This window comes from Electrona antarctica, assembly GCF_951216825.1.
Source record: "Electrona antarctica genome assembly, chromosome: 7".
In the NCBI taxonomy this organism is placed as follows: domain Eukaryota; kingdom Metazoa; phylum Chordata; class Actinopteri; order Myctophiformes; family Myctophidae; genus Electrona; species Electrona antarctica.
The window spans coordinates 44,698,621-44,725,235 of record NC_136812.1 but is presented as its reverse complement, the minus strand read 5'-3'; the positions used below and the strand labels follow the sequence as shown (position 1 = coordinate 44,725,235).

The window sequence follows — 26,615 nt, the reverse complement described above, 5'->3', positions numbered from 1 at the left end:
TCACCCACTTTAACTGAGAAGCCTTCGGCCGTGCTTGACGTTGTGTGAAGTGTTGATGAAAATGTTGACTGAAAGTGTTTAACCATTACCGGAATGCTACAGCAGTGTAAAGTGAGCTAGGGGCGCTCTTATCACCATACATAATCATATATCATCTCATTCTGGCCAATCACAATTTGCGTCCTCACTTTTCTGCCCTCCGTTTTTATCCTCAATACATACTTTGCTCAGCCAATCAAATCATCGCAATTCCGTGCTCAGCCAATCAAATCATCGCTATTATCACACAAACACACACAGCTGGGAATAGGAGGCACAAACTATAACCTGTACATTGAAACTATGTACACTATAGGATGCCAGGTCAACAATGAGCTGGCATCTGTCTACATAATGCTCTAAATTACATTTGACCCTTTGCATACGCCTGCAAGGTGGTCAAGGCTATAGGTTAAGTGATGTTACGGCAAGTGCTACGGGATAAGGTGGAGTCTGAAGAGATGTGTCTTCAGATTACGGCGGCAAGTGCTACGGGTTAAGGTGGAGTCTGAAGAGATGAGTCTTCAGATTACGGCAGAGGATTGGGCGTGAGTCTGCCGTTCTAATTGGGGAGTTCATTCCACGGTTTGGGAGCCAGAAGGGAGAAGAGTCTGGGACGTGTGGAGCGTATGTTTTAACGAAGGTAAAGGTTGCCAGCTTCCCTGTGTTAGCTGATCTGAGTGAGCGGGAGGGGTTGTGGGGTTGGATCAGGCTTATTTGAAGACATGGGGGTGCGATGCCTTTGGTTGCTTTGTAGGCCAACATCAGTGTTTTGTGCTCTGTGCGTGCAGTAATTGGGAGCCAATGGAGGGAGTGGAGAAGGGACGATAACATTTTGACTGGTGGTTGAAGACCAATCGTGCTGCGGCATTCTGGATCATTTGGAGAGGCTTAAGTGCACATGCCGGGAGGCCAGTAAGGAGAGAGTTACAGTAATACATTTTTGATATGACAGCTATGTCTGGATAAGGAGCTGGGCTGAGGGTGCATGTGTTTGGACATTCCTTAGTACTAAACCGTCCGACAGGCATTAGTCCGACACCCTAACCCTAACCTCACAGGGAAGCTACGGGTGAGTTTTAACCGGGAACGAATGTGTCTTAACCGGCAACGGATGTCGGGAGCCACGGGTGAGTCTTAAACAGCCACACATGTGTCGGACTATGTTCATACTCCAGTTTTAGGTGATGAGGTGACATGGAAAAGCAACAACATGATCGCCTAAAACTGGAGTATGCGTGGGCCTTAAACCTACAGGATCGAGTGACGGTGACCGCTGCAATGTGTGTGCCTTGAATAAGAGCTGACAGGACACACCAAGGTTCTTGGCTGTGGGAACCAAAGTCACCAGGGCGTTGCTGTTGTCTACATCAGGCAGGGGCAGGGCACACACAACAGTATCATCTTCTGTAAACCATGACCCCATCCCACCCCTCAACGATGAGCCTATATGAGATAAGATAACAGGACAAAATTGCTGTTGTAGACATATAAGTGCTACTGTATCATAAAAATGCAAGAGACACAGATACCTCACAAGTCACCAAACATCTGAATCATTTTTCCATTTTCAGCTTGACAGTGACGCCACCCTAGGATCTCAATTCACCCTAATTTAAGATAATTGATTCAGAGCGTGTAAGCATTCACATCATGTTATTTTATTAATTTGATCATGGTTAAGCGGAATATTCGCTTTGGCGAGATTGTTGCAGCAAGCAAGTGTGTATGTGAATTGTTGTTTATGTATATTGTCTCTGTCGGCTGAAAACCTAATATTTCCCAAACTGTTACTCAAATAAAACAGGCAGCAAAAGTAGCAGATAGCAACTTGTTTTCCAACTTGTGGATCTGCTACTATGATCAAGTAGGGCGTTCATTTACAACAACAATCATCAATCATAAAACATATTTCTCATCAAAATATATTGAAGTACAGCAATACATGGCAACTTGAGGTACTCTTCTTTAATATTTAATCAAGAGTTTTCACCAAAAAAAAGAAAAGGAAAAAAAAAGAAAAATAGATGGGGGGGCTATGATAGGGGGGCAAAATCGGTGCAAAACGTGGGTATTCTTTCAAAAATATTCCTAAAAAATACATAATGGAGTTGGGAACTTCTCCTTTGGTCCACCCATTCCTGGGACATGCGAGAATGGCACAGAAAAAAAAAACATTCTGGCGTGTATGGGATTTTTCTCTATCACACCATCACTAAACACGGGTGAAATTCACCCGGACACCTGGTGAAAACAGGGATGTGGACAGAGAAACAAACCCTTCTATGATGTCACTGAGCATCATGAAGGTACTGAAAGACCCATCCACCTCAGACATCAGCAACATTATGAAAATTACATAAAACATAATTGTCCGGGTGAAAATCACCCGTGTTTAGTGTTCTAGGGTTAAGATATGGAGATGTGAGGTTTCGGTTCGACAGCAACACTGTCTTGTCTGTGTGCCTCTCTCTCTCTCTCTGGGTGAATGTGTGCCTCTCTCTCTCTCTGGGTGAATGTGTGCCTCTCTCTCTCTGGGTGAACGTGTGCCTCTCTCTCTCTCTGGGTGAACGTGTGCCTCTCTCTCTCTCTGGGTGAACGTGTGCCTCTCTCTCTCTCTGGGTGAATGTGTGCCTCTCTCTCTCTCTGTGTGAACGTGTGCCTCTCTCTCTCTCTGGGTGAACGTGTGCCTCTCTCTCTCTCTGGGTGAACGTGTGCCTCTCTCTCTCTCTCTGGGTGAATGTGTGACTGGTAAATTATCTCAGGGGATTTTATTGTGTAGTGCAACTGAAGGCAAGCATGTTATCGTGGCTATCAGGACACTAATGTTTAAACCACATCATTCTCTTATCATGTTTGTCCTTACCTAACTACTTCCAATGAAACACATTATGGACTCATTAGAACGCTTTGAAATTTAGATTAAAGATTAACGAACGTCGGTTAAACATATACTTTCCTTCCTCTTTTGCTTTTACTTTTACCCTTCACGTAGTTCTTCATAAAAGCCATTCATATCCAGATTTTCTTTATATCGGTCCTATTTATATAACATACAATTATGGATTGTGTTGCACACAGCATTAACAAGAAATGTACTGTGCATGTTAAATACAAATGTGTATAAATATGAAAATCATTATAATTGAAAATGTTTAACCACTATATGGTTTACAGGAAACCCCCAGAGCTATTCTGTTTTATAGTCGATGGCTATATTCTGCCAAGGTCTTTCCCCGAACACGGATACTGGGGTTAAATTGGTTAAAGGTATATTCAGTGATTTGACTTAATTCAAATATCACTTATTTTTTCTTTTTTTCTGGATAATCCTCCCTACTATAGAGTGTGCTGACCATATAAGGAGTTCCTCCCTGTCCCCAGTGAGCCCCTGGGGTCAAAAAACCCTAGTTTCAGTTTTGGTGGCGGGTGGCAAAGCCTTCATCCAATCAGGATGAGAGGGGCCTTCCTCCAATCATGATCGAGTGGGGCGGGCATTGGTGCACGTGCTGTTGGTCTGTTGTACTTCCCCCACTGTAGAGCGTGTGCATGTGCACATCTTGTTACCGGGTGGACCGGGTTTTTTTTCCAAATCACCCAAATCACTGAATGCTCCTTTAAAGGAGAAATTGGTTAAAGAAGAAATATGACTATGAATATTTTTAAGATTTGTTTTTGGGGCTTTTTATGCCTTTATTGATAGGGAACAGTATACATAAGACGTACAGTAAACAGATAAAGACAATATACAAATACAGCTTGCTCAGCCTCTCCCACCCACCCCACCAACCACCACATCATCAGCTGTTAAGCAACAGAGGAATGAAAGTGCAAATTATATCGGTGAATGTGCAGACAGGAAAGGGGGAGAGAGATGGGGAGTGACACGCGGCAAAGGCCGTCGGGCTCGGGAGTCGAACCCACGGCACGCCTTCCGGCTGGCTTGGCAGCTTAGGTGCCCAGACGGTTGAGATAACCGTCCGGGCTAAATATGACTATTTTCTATATCAATTAGTTTTTCTGTTTTGTCGCATTCCTGTGCCAATAATTTGATAACCGGCGGAATGACTCAAAGAGTCTCCTACTGAGTCTCCTATTGACCGATGACCCGGTCATCAAAGTCTTTGCTCGGGAATGCGACAAACATATCCATGAATGCAAGGCTTCATGGGGGTCAGGGGGTGTGTTGATAGAAAATAAGTCCTTTTTTGGGTGAACTATACTCCTTTAACACCTGTGTTGCAGTCACAGTGTGGTATGGTGAAATGATCGGTAGTGTAGGGTTTTCAACTGATTATCAACCAGGGACCACCACCCTGACTAAGAATCAACCTGGGGACCACCACCCTGACTAAGAATCAACCTGGGGTCCACTGTTGTGTTGGGAGGTCAATATAGAGCGTCGCAGTCCCGCCTCCTACCCTGGACCAGGAAATGAAACCCAATGCATTATTCTCATAGACATTTCTTAAAGTATTTATTTAAAGACGGTTACGCCGCGGACAAAGCCAACTCGAGTCGTGACAACTCATGACAACACAAACAATATTTTGGACCAAACAAATAATTAGAAAGAAGAAAAAAACGGCAGGTTACAACACTTTTTTTGTTGTTTTTCTTCTTTGTAATTATTTGTTTGGTCCAAAATATTGTTTGTGTTGTCATGAGTTGTCACGACTCGAGTTGGCTTTGTCCGCGGCGTAACCGTCTTTAAATAAATACTTTAAGAAATGTCTATGAGAATAATGCATTGGGTTTCATTTCCTGGTCCAAGGTAGGAGGCGGGACTGCGACGCTCTATAGATGGCTTCATTTAATTTGTTAATTTGAGAATAATTAAATCAAGCCATTAACAGCCATTATTTAACTGACATATGCTAGTGGTCCAGAGCTGAAAAGAAGATTCAGAACCACTGATCTATTCCATTCCAATAGTTGTCCTTATTCTGTTCTCTTAACCTTCCATATTAAACTCATGGTAACTGATTAACCAGTCAATCCAGTACACTTTCCCTTGTAATTCTAACGCCCTTTTCTATGGAAGTTCTTGACATCCAACTTCCCAACAACACTGACGTGTCATCATACATCACCAGGTCATTTCTCAAATCTCAACTAGTGGTCTATAAAAACAAATCTTCAATTTCCTATGTTACTAAATGCATGGTCAGGGACCACATGCAATACCTTCACGGACCACCAGTGGTCCACGGACCACCAGTTGAAAAACGTTGGTGTAGAACACAAGTTAACGTTCGGTTAACCATGAACCAGTACATTCATGCAGTGGGCTGTGCTACTGGGATGTGGATGAGGAATCATAATCTAAAATCATAAGAGGAAAAGAAAAAAAATCTTCAGTTTGCCAGGACAAAACGTCCTATTTATGATGTAAGATGGTGAGTAAGATGGTCTTCCTACTCAACTTAGTCCGAATTCTCCTATAGATATCAAGGTGCAGTGTGTGTGTGTGTGTGTGTGTGTGTGTGTGTGTGTGTGTGTGTGTGCGCGTGCGCGCACACATGTGCACGTGTGTGTGCTCGCCGTGCTTGAGTGCACATAAGAGGGAGAGTATAAACTGGTGTGTGTGTGTGTGTGTGTGTGTGTGTGTGTGTGTGTGTGTGTGTGTGTGTGTGTGTGTGTGTGTGTGTGTGTGTGTGTGTGTGTGTGTGTGTGTGTGTGTGTGTGTGTGTGTGTGCGCACGTGCATGTATGATATCATATATCCATGCACTATATAACCAGTCTCTTGTCCATGTGCCCTTTGCTCCATGGCTAACAGCTCAACTCTGGCTCTCTAACTTTCCTCACATATTCATTCATATCATTGACACCATGGCTCGGCCACATCACCACATCACAACAGGAATACTGCTCCTCCTCTCACTCCAATTGACTCTTTCCTACGTTCAAAATGGTAAGTGTTTGTTGGATATTCATTCATTTCATAATTCATCATTATGTGTTTGGAAAACCCCCTCTGTACTGTACTGTATTTGTTTTGTTAATGTTTTATAAGCCACATGTGATCTGTCAGTTTATCCATGGAGCGGCTCTTGTTGAAGCCCCATTATGGTATTTTAAAGAATTAGGCCATCAGTGCATAAATATGATGTTTTGTCCTCACAAACAAACTTTTTAAGTAAAAAGGCTGACAGCAGTGACATAGTACTGTAAATAGTTCTCTTCCGTGTGTGCCTTGCATGCATGTCTACTGAAGATGTTGTTAAATACCTTGCATAAATGTCATGTTTTATAAAATATAAATGCATTTATATATTATACTAGATGTACAGACAAGCCAAAGTATTAAGTAATATAAAAAATAGCAAAATCCTGCCCTCTGAGAAACAAAATAGCTGCATGGGGCTATTGTGTTGATCGACTGCATGCAAACCTTTGCATTGAATGTTTTGGTCACGTTAAAACTGTTAAAAATGTTAATGTTTCACCTTCATGTTCAAACTCAACTATTTTTGTTACTGAATGATTTTTTTTTATACCAATAACACTATTAAAAAGAAACCCAGAGGGCATGGCTAAAGAGACCCGCAACCTGACAGGTGAGCTAGGCGAGGTTAATGCATCTAAGCATGATTGGAATGCAGGCAGTGCAGTGTAACTGTGCTGTCACACATTCCAAAATGACTCTGATTGACTCAAAAGAATGTTGAGCACGTCATGACTTCAAAAACACTGTTTTATCATCTGGTAATGACGTTTTATGCTCTTGCCATTTACAAAACTAGAGGTACCCGTGGGGCCTCTACGGTGGTGCCCGTTGGGCACTGGCTTACCTGGAATGATGCAAGTTGGAAATGCATGCCCCACACGCACCCAGATATGTCTGTGTCCCTTTTATGGAGTTCTGTGTCAGCCATGCCCAAATATGGAGTGTTGGGATGTCAGAACAGGCCAGCTTGTGGGGTTCTGTGTCAGGCATGCCCAAATATGAAGTGTTGTGAGGTCAGAACAGGCCAGCAAAAATAAATAAATAGTTTATCTATTATAAGATGCCGCCTCACGAGACATTATATTGTGAGCTTGTTAACTATATAATAATAATAATAATCACACCCGTGTGAACTGAGTGGTGCAGTGACGTCACACACTAACCATAGCAACCGTGCTCATCTGTACGTGGCCCCACGTACAGGTACACACATACACAGATACAGACAAAGCTGGTTGTTGGAGTGGTTTGCACCACTCAAAAAAACAATGAGGAATATTGGAAAATGTTTGTAAGGATTATTGTTCCTAACCAAATATCAAATAAAGTATTCTCGATGAAAGTCTCCATGCAGCAAATAGTTTTAGTCATAGTCTTTTGAACAAAATTCCATTTAGTCATATTTTAGTCATCTGAAATGTTTCGACTAACTCTACAGTTTATTTAGTTGACGTGTGCCGAAAATAGCTGCTCTAAAGGTTCACGTGTCACAGCGCTGTTTCGCAGAACCATGCAAGCCTGTCTTTTAGTTCTGCTGGATCTCTTCTCCACTAGTCCCTCCATAACATTTAATCTAGTATTCATTTGTTGACAAATTTGAATATATTTAGTTTTAGTCATCATAGCTTATCTTTTATGTTGTTTTTATTACGTTTGCTGGTCACAGGTCAGTGAAAAAAGGGTAGTCGACAAACATCTTTAGTGAAGTCATAGTTTCAGCCAATGAAATCAACACTGCACCAAACTGATGGCTAACTCTTCCCCACAGATGAAGAGCTCAAAGCGAGCTACTGGAACAACAACGCCCGTGAGGCCGTAAGGAACGCCGTGAACAGGAAGCTGAACGTCAACAAAGCCAAGAACCTCATCATGTTCCTGGGCGACGGTGAGTCTGACCTGAAGGAGCGAGGCCTTTCTTTCTTTCTTTCGTCCGAAATCACGTCATAGGCCAGCCAAGTCTATGGACTGTTTTTATTGAAACCCAGAGCGCCAGGAACGTGTTTTACGTGTTTTTATTAATCCAGAATGGTCCCGCTAATATCTACAGTAAAGCAGCGTTCCCGTCGCTAGGCAACGCTCGGCTCGTGACCTTTTTTTCTGAATTGAGGCACAGATTGAGGTGATTGAACAGAACGCGGATGTTTTGGTGTTTTCAACGTTGAAAACGTTCCAGAACCGCTGCTCCAAATCAATGTTAGACTATCAAGTTTAATTGGCCTGCCGTAGTTATTTTGGGCTAATTGTTTGTTTCTCTTTCAACATCCGACTATAGTCGTGAGAACCACTGATTTACAGATCTGTATGTTTAATAGTCGTTCTTATATGAACGACTATTAAACATAAAGATCTGTAAATCAGTGGTTCTCAAATTGTTTTATGTCAAGGACCTCCAAATTGATCTGCATTTGGCCGTGCATGGACCCCATTTGAAAAGCCTTTTTTCTCCCCAGGGACCCCAGGGGAGAAGATAATGTCAAGATTTTTCAAAATCTTAGATTGCCTAGTTTGGAATCGGCGAAAGATTACATTTGCTGATTTGCTTGGGGACCCCACGCACCCCCTCAAGGACCCCATGGAGTCCCCCGACCACACTTTGACAAGTACAACCAGTGAATGACACACTGACAGACAGGGAATATACCATATAGTGGAGATAGTGGGGGAAACTCCATGACCTATGGACGGCTGTTAGACAACACACAGGGAAGCGCCAAGGAAAAATATAATGTATTTTACAACACTCATAAGAGCTGATAACATTAGTTGATAACGTACTGTATTAACCCCATTTACAGTATATATTTTGCCCCAGTGTATTCTGCCCTCGTGACGTCTATGTCTTTGGGGCATCGAGGTTGTCCTGATGAAAGGCCACGAGCAAGTGATGGAAAAAGTACTCACATTGTTTACTTAACCCATTCGGGACGGGAACCCCTTTTAGTGTTTAAGCATTATGTTATACTTCAGCTGTTGAAAAATAGCAGATCTACAAGCTCGTAGCACAGCACAGAGTGCCGCGCTACGAGCTTGTAGATCTGCTATTTTTGAAAAATCTTGATGTGGCACAATGTAACTCTGAGAGTGTACAAATACATTTGTACACTCACCGAGTTAAATTAACAGTGATTTTACAATATAAATTGGGGTCCCAGAGATAGAAATTACATTAAATGGGGGTCCGTAATTGCCTAATGCATGTCAAACTGAGGGTCCTGAGGTGCCCTTCTTATGGGGGTCGCTGGCATATATTTTCTAATGGGGGTCCGCGGACTAATTAAGTGTGAATTTGGGGGTCCTTGACGTGAAAAAGTTTGGGAACCACTGCTTTACACCACTACCACGAGTGGAAAATGCATCCGTTTTTAGAATATATAATAAGCTGCACATGCAGCTGATTGTCTTTTCCACCAGTTCTTCCATGAACCTTGCACTGGGTCAAGTTACTCCAGAACCCCCTACAGCAGTGGTTCTCAACCAGTGGTCCGGGGACCACCAGTGGTCTATGAGAGGGTTCCAGGTGGTCCCCAATTTTCATAAACACACATGGCCACCTGTGCGTTATCAATATCAATTGCTGCCTGCTGTAGGAGGACGTTGGCTTGTGCTCACATGTGTACAGAGGTCACACAACACAAACACAATGATCCTCTGTCTTTATGCTGATCTTAACGCACCCGCTCTCAATGTCTGGTTACTACCACAGGGTCCAAATGGAGTGTGTACTGTACGCGGGTCCATTTGGTTCTATTTAAAGGATTTCAGAGTGTACGTCTGGAAGAAGTATATAGGCCTATTCACATGTATTGTATTGTAAATTGGAAAGACTCCAGTAAAGTGAAATATCCTGTGTATTTAAGTACAGTATTTGCAACTGGGGTGAATTAAACTATACTAGACGAACCTCAATCTACACTGTAAAACAAGTCAGTGTCACTCTGAGGGCAGTATTATGCGTGTCTTAAGTACCAGGTCTTATTACTTAACTTAAGACCTGGAGGCGTGGTCAATGCCATTTGGCTACTCAGAATAGCCAAATGGTATTGATCACGCCTCCAGGTCTTAAGTTAAGTAATAAGACATGGTACTTAAGACACGCATAATACTGCCCTTTTGAGAGTGTATAAATGGAACCAAAAGTTCTCCAATGTTTGACTTAAAGGGGCATTCCACTCATTTTCAACATTTTACTATGTCATTAATATACCTTAGAGCTGTTGTGTGGAAATAATCAAAAAGTCCCCCCATTCTGTGTTTCCTAGAACTAGAGGTCTGAAAAAAACCATTAACATGGTGAAATACATCTTGATGATGTCATCAAGATGTGTTTCACCATGTTAATGATTTTTTTCATAATTACAGTTCTAGGAAACACAGAATGGGGGGACTTTTTTATTATTTCCACACAACACTCTAAGGTATATTAATGACATAGTAAAATGTTGAAAATGGGTGGTTTTCCCCTTTAAGTAAAAGTGCCAATACTGCAATGTACAACTAGTACTTTACAAGTAAAAGTCCAGATTTGAAAATGTACTTGAGAAAAAGTACAAAGGTATTGGCATCAAAATGTACTTAAATGCCAAAAGTAGAAAGTACTCACTTGTCAGAGTGAAAATAATCTTTTAAAAATAGCAGATCTACAAGCAGGCCCGGTTCTTCCTACAGGCCGACGAAGCAACGGCTTCGAGCGCCATGGGGGAGGGGCGCAAAAAACATTTTTTTTTTTTTTTTTTACTCTGTCCCAACTCTGTCTGCCCAGTGTCCCCCCAGTGCCCCCCCAGTGCCTCCCCAGTGCCTCCCCAGTACCTCCCCAGTGTCTCCCCAGTGCCAGTGTCCCGCCAGTCCCCAGTGCCAGTGTCCCGCCAGTGCCTCCACAGAGCCTCCCCAGTGTCCCCACAGTGCCTCCCCAATGGACCCCCAGTGTCCCCACTGTCCCCACTGTCCCCCCAGTGCCTCCACAGTGTCCCCCCAGTGCCTCCACAGTGTCTCCTCAATTTTTGGGGGGGCGCGAAAAATCCTGCTTGGGGCGCCAGATTGCTCAGGACCGGCCCTGTCTACAAGCTCACAATGCGTCGCATCACGACGCATTGTGAGTTTGTAGATCAGCTATTTTCAAATGGCCAAATGTATATAGGGTGTTTAATGCATGTTTTGTAATAATAATAATCCAAGTAACTAGTAACTAAAGTTTTCAAATAAATGTAGTGGAGTAAAAGTACAATATTTGCCTCTGAGATTTAGTATTGGAAATTGGAAATACTTCAGTAAAGTACAAATACCTCAAAATTGTACTTAAGTAGAGTACTTGAATAAATGTACCTAGTTACTTTCCACCACTGCTAACAGCCAGGGGGGCGTGTCCTTTCACCTGTTTTCCAGGCATGGGCGTAACCACGGTGACGGCTATGCGGATCCTCAAAGGTCAAATGGAAGGAATGAGCGGCGAGGAGTGCAATCTGACCATGGACACCTTCCCGTACCTGGCGCTGTCCAAGGTCCGCCCCCTAGCTCTCTGACCTCACCACACGCCCCACATGACTCCTGCCGGTTAATGACAAACTTGTTAGTGAGTCGAACCATGAGATTAGAACGAGTTATTATTAATAGTCTAGACTCCTTGACTGTTGAGATCAGCATCTACTGACTCACTTTGCTGGTCGAATAAGAAATAGTGTAAAATTGTCATCATTAGTCAAATAGTCAATAACGTTATCGATTTATATTTAGACATTTCACTGACCATCTATTGTGACTTTTATTGAGTGTGCATCAAAGTAGCTAAAATACATTTCTGTTGTGTCACAGTGTATCATGGTTGTGTCATTTTGTGTCATCCGCCCAAAATTCGTGTCAAACTCTATATGCTGCGACCATAATTCAGAATGAACTATATATAAAACCCATTAAAGATCTCGACTACCTACCCAAACTCAAAATTAACCCAAAATGCTGTGAGCATAGTTTACCACCTTGAACACCATGGTATCTGTGCACAGTCCCCCACCCCCTACTGTACACCCCTGCTAATAAGGGGTTATTGTTGTTCTTACAGACATACAACGTAGACCAACAGATGCCAGACAGCGCCGGCACAGCCACGGCGTACTTATGCGGTGTGAAGGCCAACTACGGTACTTTGGGAGTGACTGCCGCCACACCGCGCGGCAACTGCAGTGCCACCTTTGGAAACGAGGTCGAATCCATTCTGCATCGTGCCAAAAAGTCAGGTAATTATCCTACTGTAGCAACCACAACACTCAACAAGTTCTGGTCTACTTATTACAATGCTGTAATTTCCTGTTCACATAGATTTAGCTGCTAATTACAGCAATTTTCCCATGGATTGATGCAACTGAATTTGATCTACGTATACTGTATATCTCAGTCCGTTTTATTTTTCCTTGAATGTATTTTCCTTGTACATTCAAATGTACAAGGAAAATAAACACAGCATACTGCTGTTCAGAAATGAGTAGAGAAGAGTAGAGATCCAAAATGCCGCAGCTCGCTTGGTCTTCAACCAGCCAAAGTTCTCACACGTCTCCCCCCTTCTCCGCTCCCTCCACTGGCTCCCAGTCGCCGCCCGCACAGAATACAAAACTCTGATGCTAGCATTCAAAGCAACCGGCATGGCTCCCCCATATCTCACAAGTATGATCGTACCATACAAACCCTCCCGCGCACTCAGATCAGCCAACGCAGGGAAGCTGGAGGTACCTTCACTAAAAACGCCGGGACAACCCAAACTTTTCTCCCTTCTGGCTCCAAAACTATGGAATGCACTTCCCATCACAGTCAGAACTGCAGCCTCACTCCCAATCTTCCGCCGTAGTCTGAAAACCCACCTCTTCAGACTCCACCATGGCCCGTAGCACTTGCCCTAGCCTAGCCCCCTTAGATAGCACTTTATGTTGACTTAGATAGTATTTTAAACAGACTTATAGCTTGTTACGTAGACAGCACTAGAATTGCATTTTTATGTAGTCATAGCACTTTATAGAACACATGTATAATATATAATATAGTATAGTATGTATAGTTTACATAGATACTCCACTGTTACGTTCTTAGTTTACGCTTGATAACTACTTTTTATATATGTGATGTATGCCATGCTTTTGTATTTGTTTTTTTATTGCTTAATGTAAGTGGCTCTGGATTAAGAGCGTCTGCTAAATACCTAAATTGTAAATTGTAAATTGTAAGCTTTGCCGACCAAACTTGTGGGTGGGCTTCATAAGCTTTTATCATAAATATAATAGATTAGAGGAAATTAAAAGCATGTGGTGCTGCTTTGACTTTGCAACGGTTCCAACTCCTATGCATGCACCAGTTCTTCTAGTCATATTGGGGCTGTTTGTTGGGGCAACTTGGGGGACCAATCTCTTGGAACATTCCGAGAACAAAACATGTTGGCATGATAATAGGACAGTTAGTGAGCATTTCCTCATATGCATAATTATGTGAACATAACATTACCAAATTATATTCACAATATCCAATCCAAATTAATTCTGGAAATGCTATAAAACATGGCTGTATTTAGTAAGGTCAAGTCAAAGTCAAGTGTTCAAACACAAAGATTTATGTAGGCTAATACATTTGTGCACAGTATGAGCACAGGGTGATATATGTCTATACAAGTATATGAAAACAAATATTCCAAGGGCCACTAGGGGGCGCTCCCGCGGGCCGCCAGTTGAATAGCCCTGAAGTAGGGCATTGATTTAGATAAGAGCAACGGTATACATTTCTTCAATTCTAATTCTAATTTGTTTTGTGTAGTTAGTGTATTTGTTGTTCATGTACATAGTGTATACACAGTATATATATTTGCTGTCGGACAGAAACCACCTAACTCCAAAGGTGCCGTGTCATTTTTCCGACGGCTCATTATTCCAACGGCGTGATGGTCCGACTCGCCAAATCACTAACCCTAACCACACGTGAAGCCACGTAGTTGTAATACATAGAAACCTTGCTTGTATCTCCATAGTTGAACTTGTGTTGCCCGTAAATTAATGCCTACTTCATCGTACAAGAGTGTTGTGCAAAAGTAGCGAAAATAACCATTTGCATATCTATGCATTGTGAGATTATATGCCTTTTACAGTATTTATAAACATATTTTTAAGATGATAAGTCGTGGATAAAAGTGTCTTTTTTTTTGCAATCCATTGGAATGCATATCGTCTTTTCCGTTTTCTGTAAAGTAAGGGTTTTGGACATACATACATAAACTGTATAGTAGTTGTCTCCACCAGGCCGAAGGCATGGGGAGAGAGTATGTTTTGCACTCCGTCCGTCCGTCCGTGTGTCCGTCCGTGTGTCCGTCCGTCCGTGTGTCCGTCTGTGAACAGCTAATCTCTGGCACCGTTGGCTTGATCGCAGCCATACTCTGCACACACACTCCCTGAATGCCAGAGCTGAACCTCTGCCCCAAAGTTTTCACATTGGCCTGTTATAGTGCCACCAGGAGGCCGCTTTGTGCAAAACAAATGTTTTGAGAGTACACCTACAGATTTTGTCCAAACATTACGCAAATGGGTACACAGTCTTTCTAGAGCCATTCAACGAAACGGGTCTTTCAGATTTTTCAGACTCCATCCTGATTGGCTAAGATTGGCTTCCAAAGTTCGCAGGAGTGCTCCGTTTCAAACAAAATGCTGCAAATCATGAACACATGGTGTGATTTCCGTGAAATTTTGCACGCACATTCCCACTAGGTCGAGGAAGAAATGCCACTTGAATATTTTCAACTCAGCCTCATGGTGGCGCTATAACTGGCCGATTTGTGTTTTTACCTATAACTGCACCGATCTGTGTAAAACCATGTATGCACACTCCCTAGAGGCCAAGGAAAAACATTTGCCTGGAATTTTTCACATCTGCTCTTTATAGCGCCACCAGGAGGCCGACATATGTAAAACACATTTTCTAATATTACTCCTTCAGATTTTATCCAAATTTCACGCAAATCGGTACACATGCTCTCCATAGTCATGTGATCATGTGATTTGTTTGATTTCTCATAATTATCCATCCTGATTGACTACGATTGGCTTCTAAAGTTTTCAGGAGTAGCCCGTTTTGTACCCGTTTTGTACAAATTGCCACAACTCCGCAACGCAGCGTCCGATTGCGGTGAAACTGTGCATGCCTATTCCCACTACTAGGCTGAGGAAGAAATGCCACTTGACAGTTTTCAAATCAGCCTCATGGTGGCGCTACAACAGGCCAAGTCGCGACACACACTCACACACACACACACACACACACACACACACACACACACACACACACACACACACACACACACACACACACACACACACACACACACACACACGTTTATATTACTCCTAAACATTTTGCCAAACATCACACACAATCCTATCCTCCTGGTGGAGACCTGTGCCCAGAAGGGCACTTTTTCTAGTTTTAGTATGTATTTTGGCTCGTCCACTGCCTGCATGTAAACAGGACTTAGACCTGCTGTTCCTCCTCTCTGCGTGTTTCAGGGAAATCCGTGGGCATCGTGTCCACTGCTCGCGTGCAGCACGCGTCGCCCGCAGGCGCCTACGCCCACAGCGCCGACCGCGGCTGGTACTGTGACTCTGACCTCACCCCCGAGGCTGTCCAACATGGCTGCCGAGACATCGCCTACCAAATGGTCCACAACACAGAGATTAACGTAAGGCCATATCAAATGGTCCACAAGTAAGAAAGAAAGAAAGAAAGATCCAGAAACATACTCCCTATATACAATTTACTTGTACTTGTACTTATTTATTTAAAGACGCTAAGCAAGGACAACACGAGGTCGGAGGTAATACATGAAATGCATCGAAATAATAGGATCATCGGTAAACAAAGAACCTATGATCAGTCTCTAAACAATGAATAGAAAATCAATAATCTGTACTAAAGTAAACCAAACTAAACCTATGTGAAATGTTCTCTGTAGAACAGTTAAGAGCCATGTATTTCTCTATGTTCAGGTCATCCTTGGTGGAGGTCGTAGGTACATGTTCAACAGCACCCTTCTAGACCCAGAGGACTCCAGCAAGGGATTACGCCAAGATGGACTCAACCTCGTCGCACAGTGGCTGGAAAACAAAAAGGTATTTCATTTAATTTTGTTGAGGGGCGTTAGCCCCTCCTATAAACAGCTATAGTGTAGAATTCTGTCTGAACACAAACATTAAATGCCATTGACAATGAATGGAGAATTTACGTCATAAGTGTCTGAGCAAATCGTCTGGGTATGTCGGTGGGAAGCCTTGGCCAATAGAGGGTATGCGCATACTTAAAGTGAATGGCACATCGAGTGGCAAATCGAGTGGCAAAGCAACATGCAAAGTGAGTTTAACATTGTTTAACGTTGTTTAATGCAATCAGACAGGACTTTTCTGTTTGGATGTATGGGCTGTCAAGGCCAGAAAGTAGTTTTTGCCACTCAGTAGGCGTTCTTGCATGACTTCCGGGTTCGATGATGATGTCACGTGCATACCCTCTATAAGGGACCACCATTCTTGATGATGATGTACGATGATTAGAGCGCCCCTCACTTCACACAGGTGTGATTTTTTTTGGTACTAACTCTTGATATCTTAAGTGTACAACAAGCCTCTAGTCTTCTACTTAAGGCCGCTCAGCATCTCCTCTGCGTTAAGCAGGGGGCTTGCCAAAAATGAAAAACGGCATGGCGTGGGAGGGGAGAGTATTCACTTTTTTTCCCCCTGCACAGACTTCTCAGTTGGTCCAAAGATTCATTCACTTTCCATCATAAAGCCTTATTTTTAAGGGGTGCTAGCCCCTCCAACTAATGGCTTACAGAATTACATCATATTATATATTCATTTTCATATTAATTATTACGTCATATTATTATATTATGTATATTATACATGGCAGCCATGTCTATGGACTTTTAATGTTTGTTTAGAGCACTTTAAACAAGCACAGAGTAGCATCCAAGTTGATGGACTTTTGTTTGCTTAGTTAGAGCACTTTAAACAAATTACCAGGCGCCCCTCACTTCACACAGGTGTGATTTGTATCTCTCTTGTATCTCTCTTTTATCTCTCTTATCTTATTAAGCTAACAGTGCTCCATTTTGTAAGCGCAGAAATGCTAATAACATGAACCCACACAATAGCATCAACGTATCATCAAAGTTCAACTTCAAAGTGAATGTGGGTTGACACAAATGTCTATTTTGTCTAATACATAATAACAAATAGCACACATTGCTATAGGATGAGCTGAACCATAATTTCATTGTCTGGTTTACAGAACGCCAAATATGTGTGGAACAAGTCTCAGTTTGATGCCGTCAATCCCGAGAACACTGACTTCCTCATGGGTAAGAAACGTATAGGGATGTTCATCAGAATCTGTTTTTATTTGCCAAGTCAAATAAATGTGCAGCAAATTATCTTGGTGATATTAGCATAAATAAAACATCGACAACTTGTAAATGTAAACTGTAATAGATAGATAATATCATCCACTAATGCACGGACAGGAACTCGCATGCGGTGTGCACAGAGACAGTGATAGACAAATTAAAGACATAACACAAACAAAGCCCGAATTAGGGACGCCAGGTTGAAAGTGGTTAACTATAGCCATGGTGGTGTTGTTGGGGCCATACTCTACCCATTAGTCTACAAAGGAAATGGAACTCCCAACCCTGTACCAACTCCCATGCTGTACCAATTACGTTGCACAGAGACCACAAGAAGAATGCCCATTAATCCCCTGTCTATCCTCTCTCCCACTGCAGCTTTTTGGCTGTATTGTATCCACCATGAAACGGTAAATTAAGCGTTCCTCATGTAAATTGCTTCCTCTCTCTCTCTGCCTCTGTGTGTCCAGGTCTCTTCGACGCAGGAGACCTCGACTATGAGCTGGTCCGTAACACTAGCATGGACCCCTCTCTCACTGAGATGACGGAGAAAGCCATCCGGATCCTCAGCAAGAACCCCAACGGATACTTCCTGTTTGTGGAAGATGAGTGTTTTTTTTTCTTCTGTGTCAACGCATCCAACATTTTGGACTAGTCCAAAAATATCTTTAACAATTTAGGAGATTTTATTCACAATTTGATATTCGTTGAAAAAACACAATTGAGTGCATTTTCCAAAAGCATGGCTCGCCCCAAAACGGACCACTCTCCATCAGTGGTTCTTGCATTCTTAATTTCTTGTATTCGTTTTACTGAGATTAGGAATACGATTAGGGATAGGCATAGTTTTACTGAGGTTACGTTTAGGAATACGATTAGGGATAGGCATAGTTTTACTGAGGTTACGTTTAGGAATACGATTAGGGATAGGCATAGTTTTACTGAGGTTACGTTTAGGAATGCCTGGTGACTGAGAGGTGACCGTTTCGAGGTCGCCTGATTTGAGCGTGTTATGGGGCGAGTGTTCTTGTATTCCTTTTAAGAAGGGGGACTAGTCAGGATACATAAAGAGTAAACCCACCATTATTGTCCATTTAGGTGATGAATCAAAGCAGGTTTTTTATTATTTTGGGGGAAAGCCAGTTACTGATTTTGTTTCCTTTTGAATTTCAAGGGGGAGAATTGACCATGGCCACCATGGCGGGAGAGCGAAGAGGGCGCTGACTGAGGGGGTACAGTTTGACCGGGCAATTGGACGGGCAGGCGAGCTGACCAATGAGATGGACACCCTGACTGTGGTCACTGCTGACCACTCCCACGTGTTTGCCTTCGGGGGATATGCTAACAGAGGAAACCCAGTTTTAGGTGAAATACACATTCTGTGGTTCCTAACCTTTTTTTGTATCAGGGCCCACGTGAACATCTTGAAAGCATTCCCGTCCCACACATCCTACCACGAACATGGCAGCCGATAGGCTGTTAAGTGGTCAGATGGGTGGCCTGTGTGCGTTTTCATAGCATGTGTACTTTTGACTATGAATCAATCGTGTGTTCTGGCTTGGATCCATGGAACCACAAGTTCAAACTTGTGGATGTGCTATTTTTTTTCTTCACATTTTTTATCCCACGATTTTGCAACGCATTTTTTTCACCCAGTGTCAATTATCTAATGTAATACTGGGCGCTACACTTCCGAGTCCAAGCTGCTTCTTTTCACCTAACAGGGGGAGGTAGTTTAGAGACCAGGATTACTGCATGTTTTTTGTGAGGGTACCTATACCCTAGGGGACACGGGGAGAACATGCAAACTCAACAGAGAGGCCCTTTCGCCTCTCTGTTGAGCCTCAGGTATGGGCGCTGATGATGCAGAGGAGGGAGCACGCCCCCCAGCACCCACAGCGTCCCCAGCGGGAATCGAACCCAGGATATTCTAGCTGTGAGGCAACAGCACTACCGACTGTGCCACCGTGCCCCTATGGATATGCTATTTTTGATGCTTTTGTTTGACACTGTAGTATGATCAAGTAGGGCTTTAATTTATGAGAAAAACAAAACAAAACAAAAAAATTAAAACACAAAAAGTTAAAATATGGAAGTTGTTGGCCTGCCAGCAGGTGCGTGTCAGTGCACTACCCACACGTTTAGCAGTGTTGCTCATTCCACGATTGCACGATCCTTACAAGTTATACCTCGTTGTAAAGGTGACTACTAATGAACGATACAAAATGATATAAAAAGTAAAAGTATAAACCTCGCCCACGCACTTCTTACTATATATTCAAGATTGCATCCGTACAGTAGGTACTGAATGTGGCTGACTGTTAAAAGTGGGATAATAGAGATACTATTTGCTGTCAGTTATAAAACTGAGGATTTTTGTCTCCACCATCCGAAGGCATGGGGAGAGTTGTTTTGCACTCCGTCCGTCCGTCTGTGTACAGCTAGCCTGAGCTAGCTTGCTCCTCTACTTCCGCTCTCACCATGGCAAGACGTGTTTTTTCTCTCGCTCCTGCGCGTCTGACTCAGTCACGTTTTTTTCCCACATTTTCTCTTTCTCCTCCTATGGTGTACGGATTCCTATCTTAATATACCAAGGGGATTACATCGAGGTGAAATGGAGAAAAACAAAACCGTAAAAGAGGATTTTCAACCGGATTCTCACAGCGACTTTTACCTGGTCAGTGACGAAATTAACGCGAACAATGGAAAGCGGCCTGGATACGGCTTAGGAGCTATTCAATCCCTACTAGCCCGAAGAAGCAAGCTCCAGATTAGCAAAGGGAAGAGATCTTTCTTTCTCATTATTTTGTTACTGTCTGGCGACATAGAAAGTAACCCTGGTCCCGTGAACACACGACAAATGGCAAGACTGCTCCGGAGTGGACAAGCAACGGGGGAGAACAAAGGAATCACCATCGACACAACAACACCAATGTCGACCAGCCAGGCGACGACCAACAACAACAACACCGCTGGCATCCTTCCTCACCACCAGCCAACCTGCACACCCATGCTGAATATACACACTGACGTCCCGATTGTGGATACTATATTCGCAAGAGCCGAGCGCGTCCCAGACAACAGCAGGATGCGGAGGAGTGATCTATCACCGGCGGCAGTCGAGGCACAAGACACGGACAACACCACCATCTACAGGCGTGAAGAGTCTCCACATCCAACCACGGGGGACAAAGCGGCTGGAGACGGACCAAATCGGCCACACCGTGATACTTTACCTGCTATTTCTCCAGTCGACACCATGGCTCAATCAACAACACCAGAGCCCTCAACAAACCTGGACGAGGGACCCCATCCCCCACTCCCGCCACCCCACGACGACCCCCACGCACCCCCCACCCTCCCCCCACGGCAACCCGCGGCTTCTACAGACATCAACAATGGCCCTCCGCTCCCCTACTTCACCACGGAGGAAATAAGCACCATAGTCAGAGCCAACGGACTTCATATCTTTCACCTGAACGTCAACAGCCTTGGACCCAAAATGGCTGAAATCAGGCATATGTTTCAATGCGGTAAGGCGAACATCATTAGCTTCTCTGAAACTAAACTCGATGAGTCAACCAAAGACCCAGAAGTTGAAATAGAGAACTATTCTTTGATCAGAAACGACAGAAACAGGCATGGTGGTGGCGTGTGTATGTATATTCACAAAGACACTGAATATGTTACTCGTACTGACTTACAGCATGATGAAATTGAAACTGTGTGGGTTGAATTAATTTTCAAAAAGGCTAAATCAGTATTAGTGGGCACCGTCTACAGACCGCCTGACCAACATGGGTTCTATGATATACTTGAGGGGTGCTTAGCTGAGGAGGAATGTGTAGAGAAAATCCTGATTGGCGACTACAATACAGACATGCAACGTAAGGAAGCACCTGTGTTTAAGTCATTCAGTAAGTTCTGTGATCTACATAGCGTCAGTCAGCTAATTACCCAACCCACTAGAGTGTGTGATTCTACTAAAACTGTCATTGATCTCATTCTGTCCTCGGACAAATCCAGAATCTCCAAGAAAGGGGTTATTGTATGTGGGCTTAGTGATCATTTTATGATATTCTGTACCCGCAAAATACAAAAACTTAAGACCGGCTGCCACAAAACAGTCATATCAAGGGACCTCAAAACCTACTCTAGTGAGGTTTTTAACCAAGTATTGGAGAGTCTGGATTGGTCCGATGAGCTTAAAAGCACACTTGTCGAAGAAGCTTGGCTTGGCTTCAAAACCAAATTTACATCAGTACTGAACAACATGGCTCCTTTGAGAACCACCAGGGGCAAAACCCGCTCGGAACCATGGATGAATTCGGACATACTGGCTGCAATGAAAGCCAGAGACAAAAAATGCTCTGAATTTCTAAAATGCAAGTCAAAGCTAGCCAAGCGCTTCGACAGTGTTCGCCAAGCTCGTTTGAACAACCTAAATACACAACGAATCAAGCTACGAAACAGTGTAACTGCCATGACCAAATCAGCTAAAAGTAACTTCATTAATGATAAAGCTCAGGAAAACAAAAACAATCCTCATGAGCTCTGGAAGCTACTAAACAATCAACTAAGCTATGGTCAGAAACTAAAAACCAGATTTTCGAACATAAACATCAAATCGGACAACACTCTCATCACTGACAACCTTGATGTGGCCAACTACTTGAATATCTTCTTTACAAACATAGCAACAACTCTGGTTAACAAACTGCCCTCCCACTCTGGGCTCTTTGGTGTAGAGCACATTACAACCTTCTACAGAAACCTAGGTGTTTGTAAAGACGATTTTAAACTAGTTATGGTAACAACTGATGAGGTAATTAAGAAACTGAGTGCCCTCCAACCCCACAAGGCCACAGGCCATGACAACATTCCCTCCAAATTTCTCAGAGACTCAGCCATCTCTATAGCGCCAATCATCACCCACATAGTAAACCTCTCCATCAAACAGGGACAGGTCCCCCAAGATTTCAAACTGGCCAAAGTAACCCCCTTGCACAAGAAAGGGAGTAAATTAGACCCCGGCAACTACCGCCCTATTTCTATTCTTAGTTCCATCTCGAAAGTGATGGAAAAAATAGTCTATGAACAGGTTGAAAAGTATCTTGCCACTAATAAATTATTGTACGAGTTCCAATCTGGCTTCAGAACATCCCACTCCACTGACACATGCCTTCTCTATTTGAGCGACCACATCAAACAAGAGGTGGACGCTGGCAAATACTGCGGCATGGTCATGCTGGACCTCCAAAAGGCTTTTGACACCGTGAACCACTCCATACTGGTTAACAAGCTAAAAGCAATTGGTTTCGATAGCACATCAGTGAGCTGGATGCAATCCTACCTGGAGGGGAGAGAACAGATGGTGGAAGTGAACGGAACACTGTCCCCCCCCCTCCCAGTGAGCTGTGGCGTTCCACAAGGAAGCATACTAGGGCCTCTACTGTTCCTAATATATGTAAACGACATGACTTCAGCTTGTGACTGCAACTTGTTCCTGTTCGCAGATGACTCAGCACTGCTGGTCTCGGACAGGGACAAACTGCAGGTTGAAAATGCCCTCAGCTCTGAACTCGGTAGAATCTGCACCTGGCTCGCTGATAACAAACTATCTTTACACCTGGGAAAAACTGAATCCATTCTCTTTGGCTCTATTAGTAATCTCAGCAAGGCAAATGGCTTCTTGGTTAGAGTGGGTGACAATGTTATCACACGTAAAGATGAAATTACCTACCTAGGTTCCATCCTGGAGGCTAATCTTTCCGGTGATAAAATGGCCACCAACGTAATCAAAAAAGTCAACCATAGAACAAGATTCCTCTACAGGATCTCCTCACTGGTCAACAAAAACACCTTGAAGACCTTAACAGGAGCCCTTGTACAGGGTTTCTTTGACTATGCATGCACCTCCTGGTACCACAGCACCTCAAAGGCCCTTAAAACCAGGCTCCAGACTTCCCAAAACAAACTGGTCAGGCTCCTACTTGATCTAGCCCCCCGAACCCACCTCACCCCTGCCCACTTCGACAGGCTGGAATGGCTTAGGGTCGACGACAGAGTACAGCATCTTGCAATGGGTCTGGTCCACAAGATTCGATACACCACCAAGATACCCATGTACCTGTCTAGATACTTCCTTAATGTTAACGAAGTCCACACCCACAACACCAGAGGGAGTGCAACGAACCATGTACAACCCAGATTCGGCACAAACAAGGGACTAAATTCTTTTCGCTCCTATGCCACCAAAATGTGGAACGCCCTACCAACTGTCATTAAGACATGCGAATCCCTTGACTCCTTCAAAACCGCTCTCAAAGGGCACCTACGGATGGCTGCAATTCGAAACTGGCCCCCGTAAAATCTGAATCCCCCCCCCCCGCCCCCCCCTCTTTTTCCCCTCACTGTATATATTTATTTTCCCTTTTTACCTCCTTTATGATGAATTCCTGTTCTGTCTATAGAAGTGTCTATTTGTACGTCTCTAAATGTTTTGATGATTTGAACATGGTGGACCCTATTGGAAACAAGTGTAATGCTTAATTGGGTCGTCCACTCACAGTTAACAGCCTTTGTATTGAGTTTGTGCTTGAAATGTACTGTAATTCTGCAAACTGTTAATAAATTCTTCAATCAATCAATCAATCAACGCTAGACATTTCTGGCCTAGATGGGAGGGCCGCGGCTCAGATTTGCGCACACCCTGGATTGGTTCACCGATCTGTCCGTCAGCCCCGGTCTCTCCTCCCCCCCCAGTGCAGCACTGTTATTGTGTCGACCAGAAGCAGAAACCACTGGTTGCTGGAGTATACCATTCTAACGGACTGTCAAAGTTATTTCCACAGAGTCGGCACACGTTGGTTTTTTTCTTAGACGGTGTGGTGGGTTCTTCAGCCATTCTCCTCATTTTCCTCGCATAGCCTCGTTTGAAGTTCCACTGGTAATGATTTCCTCACGGTATTTTGAGGGGTGCACACCATAGAGTATATAAAAGGATAGAGACTGAACTGGCGCGAAGCTCCGCCCCCCCAGCTATTCATGTCAGTGGAAGTTGCTCAGTGGCGTTTTGAAGCACCCGGAAGACTGCCGGAAGTACCGTCTCAGAACGTCTACTTCCGCATTTGACCACCAAATTTTGGTGGTCAAATGCGGAAGTGCAACCGAGTGCTCAATGTTAAAGCCCAGCTGCACAGGGTTTCCCGGTCATGAATCCACGGGTCCGCCTGTAGTCCCTCCTCCTACCACTAGGGCCCAGAGCTTCAACATTGAATAGCCTCACTGGTCCCTTGGTGCACACCGCTTAGAGCCCTGACGTCACATCATTTGAAGCGACGCCTACGCGGAAGGGTTGACTCCCACGTTTAGGCCAGTGCAGCCCATGCGTAAATCCAGGCTTTCATTTTTCGCGCAGAGGAAATGAAAGCCTGGGTATCGAGGCTAGTGTACAGCTAATCTCCGGCACCTTTAACCTGGTCGATGCCATACTTTACGCACGCACGCACGCATGCACGCACGCACGCACAGGATGCCAACGATGAACCTCTGCCCCAAATTTTCCAGAACGGCCTGTTATAGCAGGCAGCTTTTCACCTTTTTTACCTATAACTGCACCGATCTGTGTGAAATGTTGCATGCACACTCCCTAGAAGCTAGAGGCCAAGGACAAGCCTTTGACCTGCATTTTTTACATCTGCCTTTTATAGCGCCACCAGGAGGTCGACTTTTGTAAAACGCATTTTGTGATATTACTCCTTCAGATTCTGTCCAAAAATCCCGCAATTCGTTACACAGTATCTCTATAGTTATGTGCTCAAGACTGATCTGTCCAATATTTCATATTCCATCCTAATTGGCTTACATTGGCTTTCAAAGTTTGCAGGATTGGCCCGTTTTGAACAAAAAGCGTCAAATCATGAACGCAGCGTGCAATTTACGTGAAATCTTTTGTGCACTTCCCTACTAGGCTGAGGAATATATCCCACCCTTTTCACATTGGCCTGTTATAGCGTCACCAACAAGTGGATTTTTGCAAAACACATTTTTGGAACAAAATGCCTCAAATCATCCAATTACCATCAAAGGCGTAAGAAGAAATGGCACCCTTTTCACATTGGCCTATTATAGCACCACCAGGAGGCCACAACCTGGCCTGGCCTGGCCTGGTGGAGACCTGTGACCCGAGAGGCACTTTTTCAATTTTGTTTTAGTTTATTTATTTTTTGTCTGATCCTCGTTGAACCAATCACTGATCTTAAGGTCTCCTGTTTTCAAGGTGTGTCTCGAAGTTCGGCCGAAGATGGCAAGTCTTTCACCAACGCCCTCTATGGAAATGGACCAGGGTACAAGGTGCCTCGACCAGATGTGAATGAAAGCATTTCATGTAAGTGTCCTTCAGTTTCATATGGTACTCGTTCTGGATTAAGAGCATCTGCTAAATACCTAAATTGTAAATTGTACATACTATATGGTAGAGCCGTAGAGCGTCATAATGGTTGAATATGAAATTGGTAAAAATAAATTGAAGTAGTAAAATACCACCATCTTCTGGTGAAACTGGATGGAGACAAAATTATGACATACAGTATTATTTAAACAATACAATCTCTTTTTGTTGTCATATAATGCCCTACAACTGTATCATACAATCACATGTACGTGCACCACGTCCCTGCTATTTGGGGCTTTTGGAACCGTCCGATTCCGTAGATCTTGCTACATTCATATAGGCTACAGTAGCTAGACTATATGACTCAATGGATGGCATACTTCAAACAACGAATAAGCACCATTTAGACAACTTACCCCCCTCCCCTCTTTTCCTCCACCAGCCGATAATGACTACCACCAGCCGTCAGCCGTCCCGCTGGGCTCAGAGACCCATGGTTCGGAGGACGTCGCCATCTTCGCCAAGGGCCCCATGGCCCACCTCTTCACCGGTGTCCAGGAACAGAACTACATTGCCCACGCCATGGCCTACGCAGCCTGCCTGGAGCCCTACGAGAACTGCGCCGTGGACCCCGACACTAGTACCGACCAAGCTGCCTCTGTCCCCTCCAGTCACCTGCTGCTCCTGGTGGCCCTTCTGTCCACTCTCCTGTCCCTGCTCTCCCTGTGAGGAGGCTGAGATGAGATGCTCTCAAAGTGGATGACAGGGACTCTCAGGGCTCCATTTTCGTCACCGCTAAACCCCTTATCCCTAAAC

The 26,615-nt window shown here is 43.8% G+C and overlaps 1 protein-coding gene across 1 annotated transcript; it reads left to right on the top strand.

Moving 5' to 3' along the window:
• The first annotated feature begins 545 nt into the window (after positions 1 to 545).
• Positions 546 to 26,615, top strand: LOC306926798 (intestinal-type alkaline phosphatase-like). The gene is made up of 13 exons (XM_079506233.1): positions 546 to 682; positions 831 to 954; positions 5,821 to 5,955; positions 7,760 to 7,876; positions 11,371 to 11,486; positions 12,044 to 12,218; positions 15,513 to 15,685; positions 15,993 to 16,115; positions 17,290 to 17,359; positions 17,875 to 18,009; positions 18,578 to 18,769; positions 25,686 to 25,793; positions 26,242 to 26,615. The coding sequence occupies exons 3-13, from the start codon at positions 5,874 to 5,876 to the stop codon at positions 26,526 to 26,528; spliced, it is 1,578 nt and encodes a 525-aa protein (XP_079362359.1). The 5' UTR covers positions 546 to 682; positions 831 to 954; positions 5,821 to 5,873; the 3' UTR covers positions 26,529 to 26,615.

Bases quoted from the DNA above. Each gene is read 5' to 3' on its own strand.
- LOC306926798 (XM_079506233.1), top strand. From the start codon at position 5,874: ATGGCTCGGCCACATCACCACATCACAACAGGAATACTGCTCCTCCTC. The intron at 11,487-12,043 runs GTCCGCCCCCTA...TTGTTCTTACAG, and splicing joins CGTACCTGGCGCTGTCCAAG to ACATACAACGTAGACCAACA. The intron at 15,686-15,992 runs GTAAGGCCATAT...CTCTATGTTCAG, and splicing joins TCCACAACACAGAGATTAAC to GTCATCCTTGGTGGAGGTCG.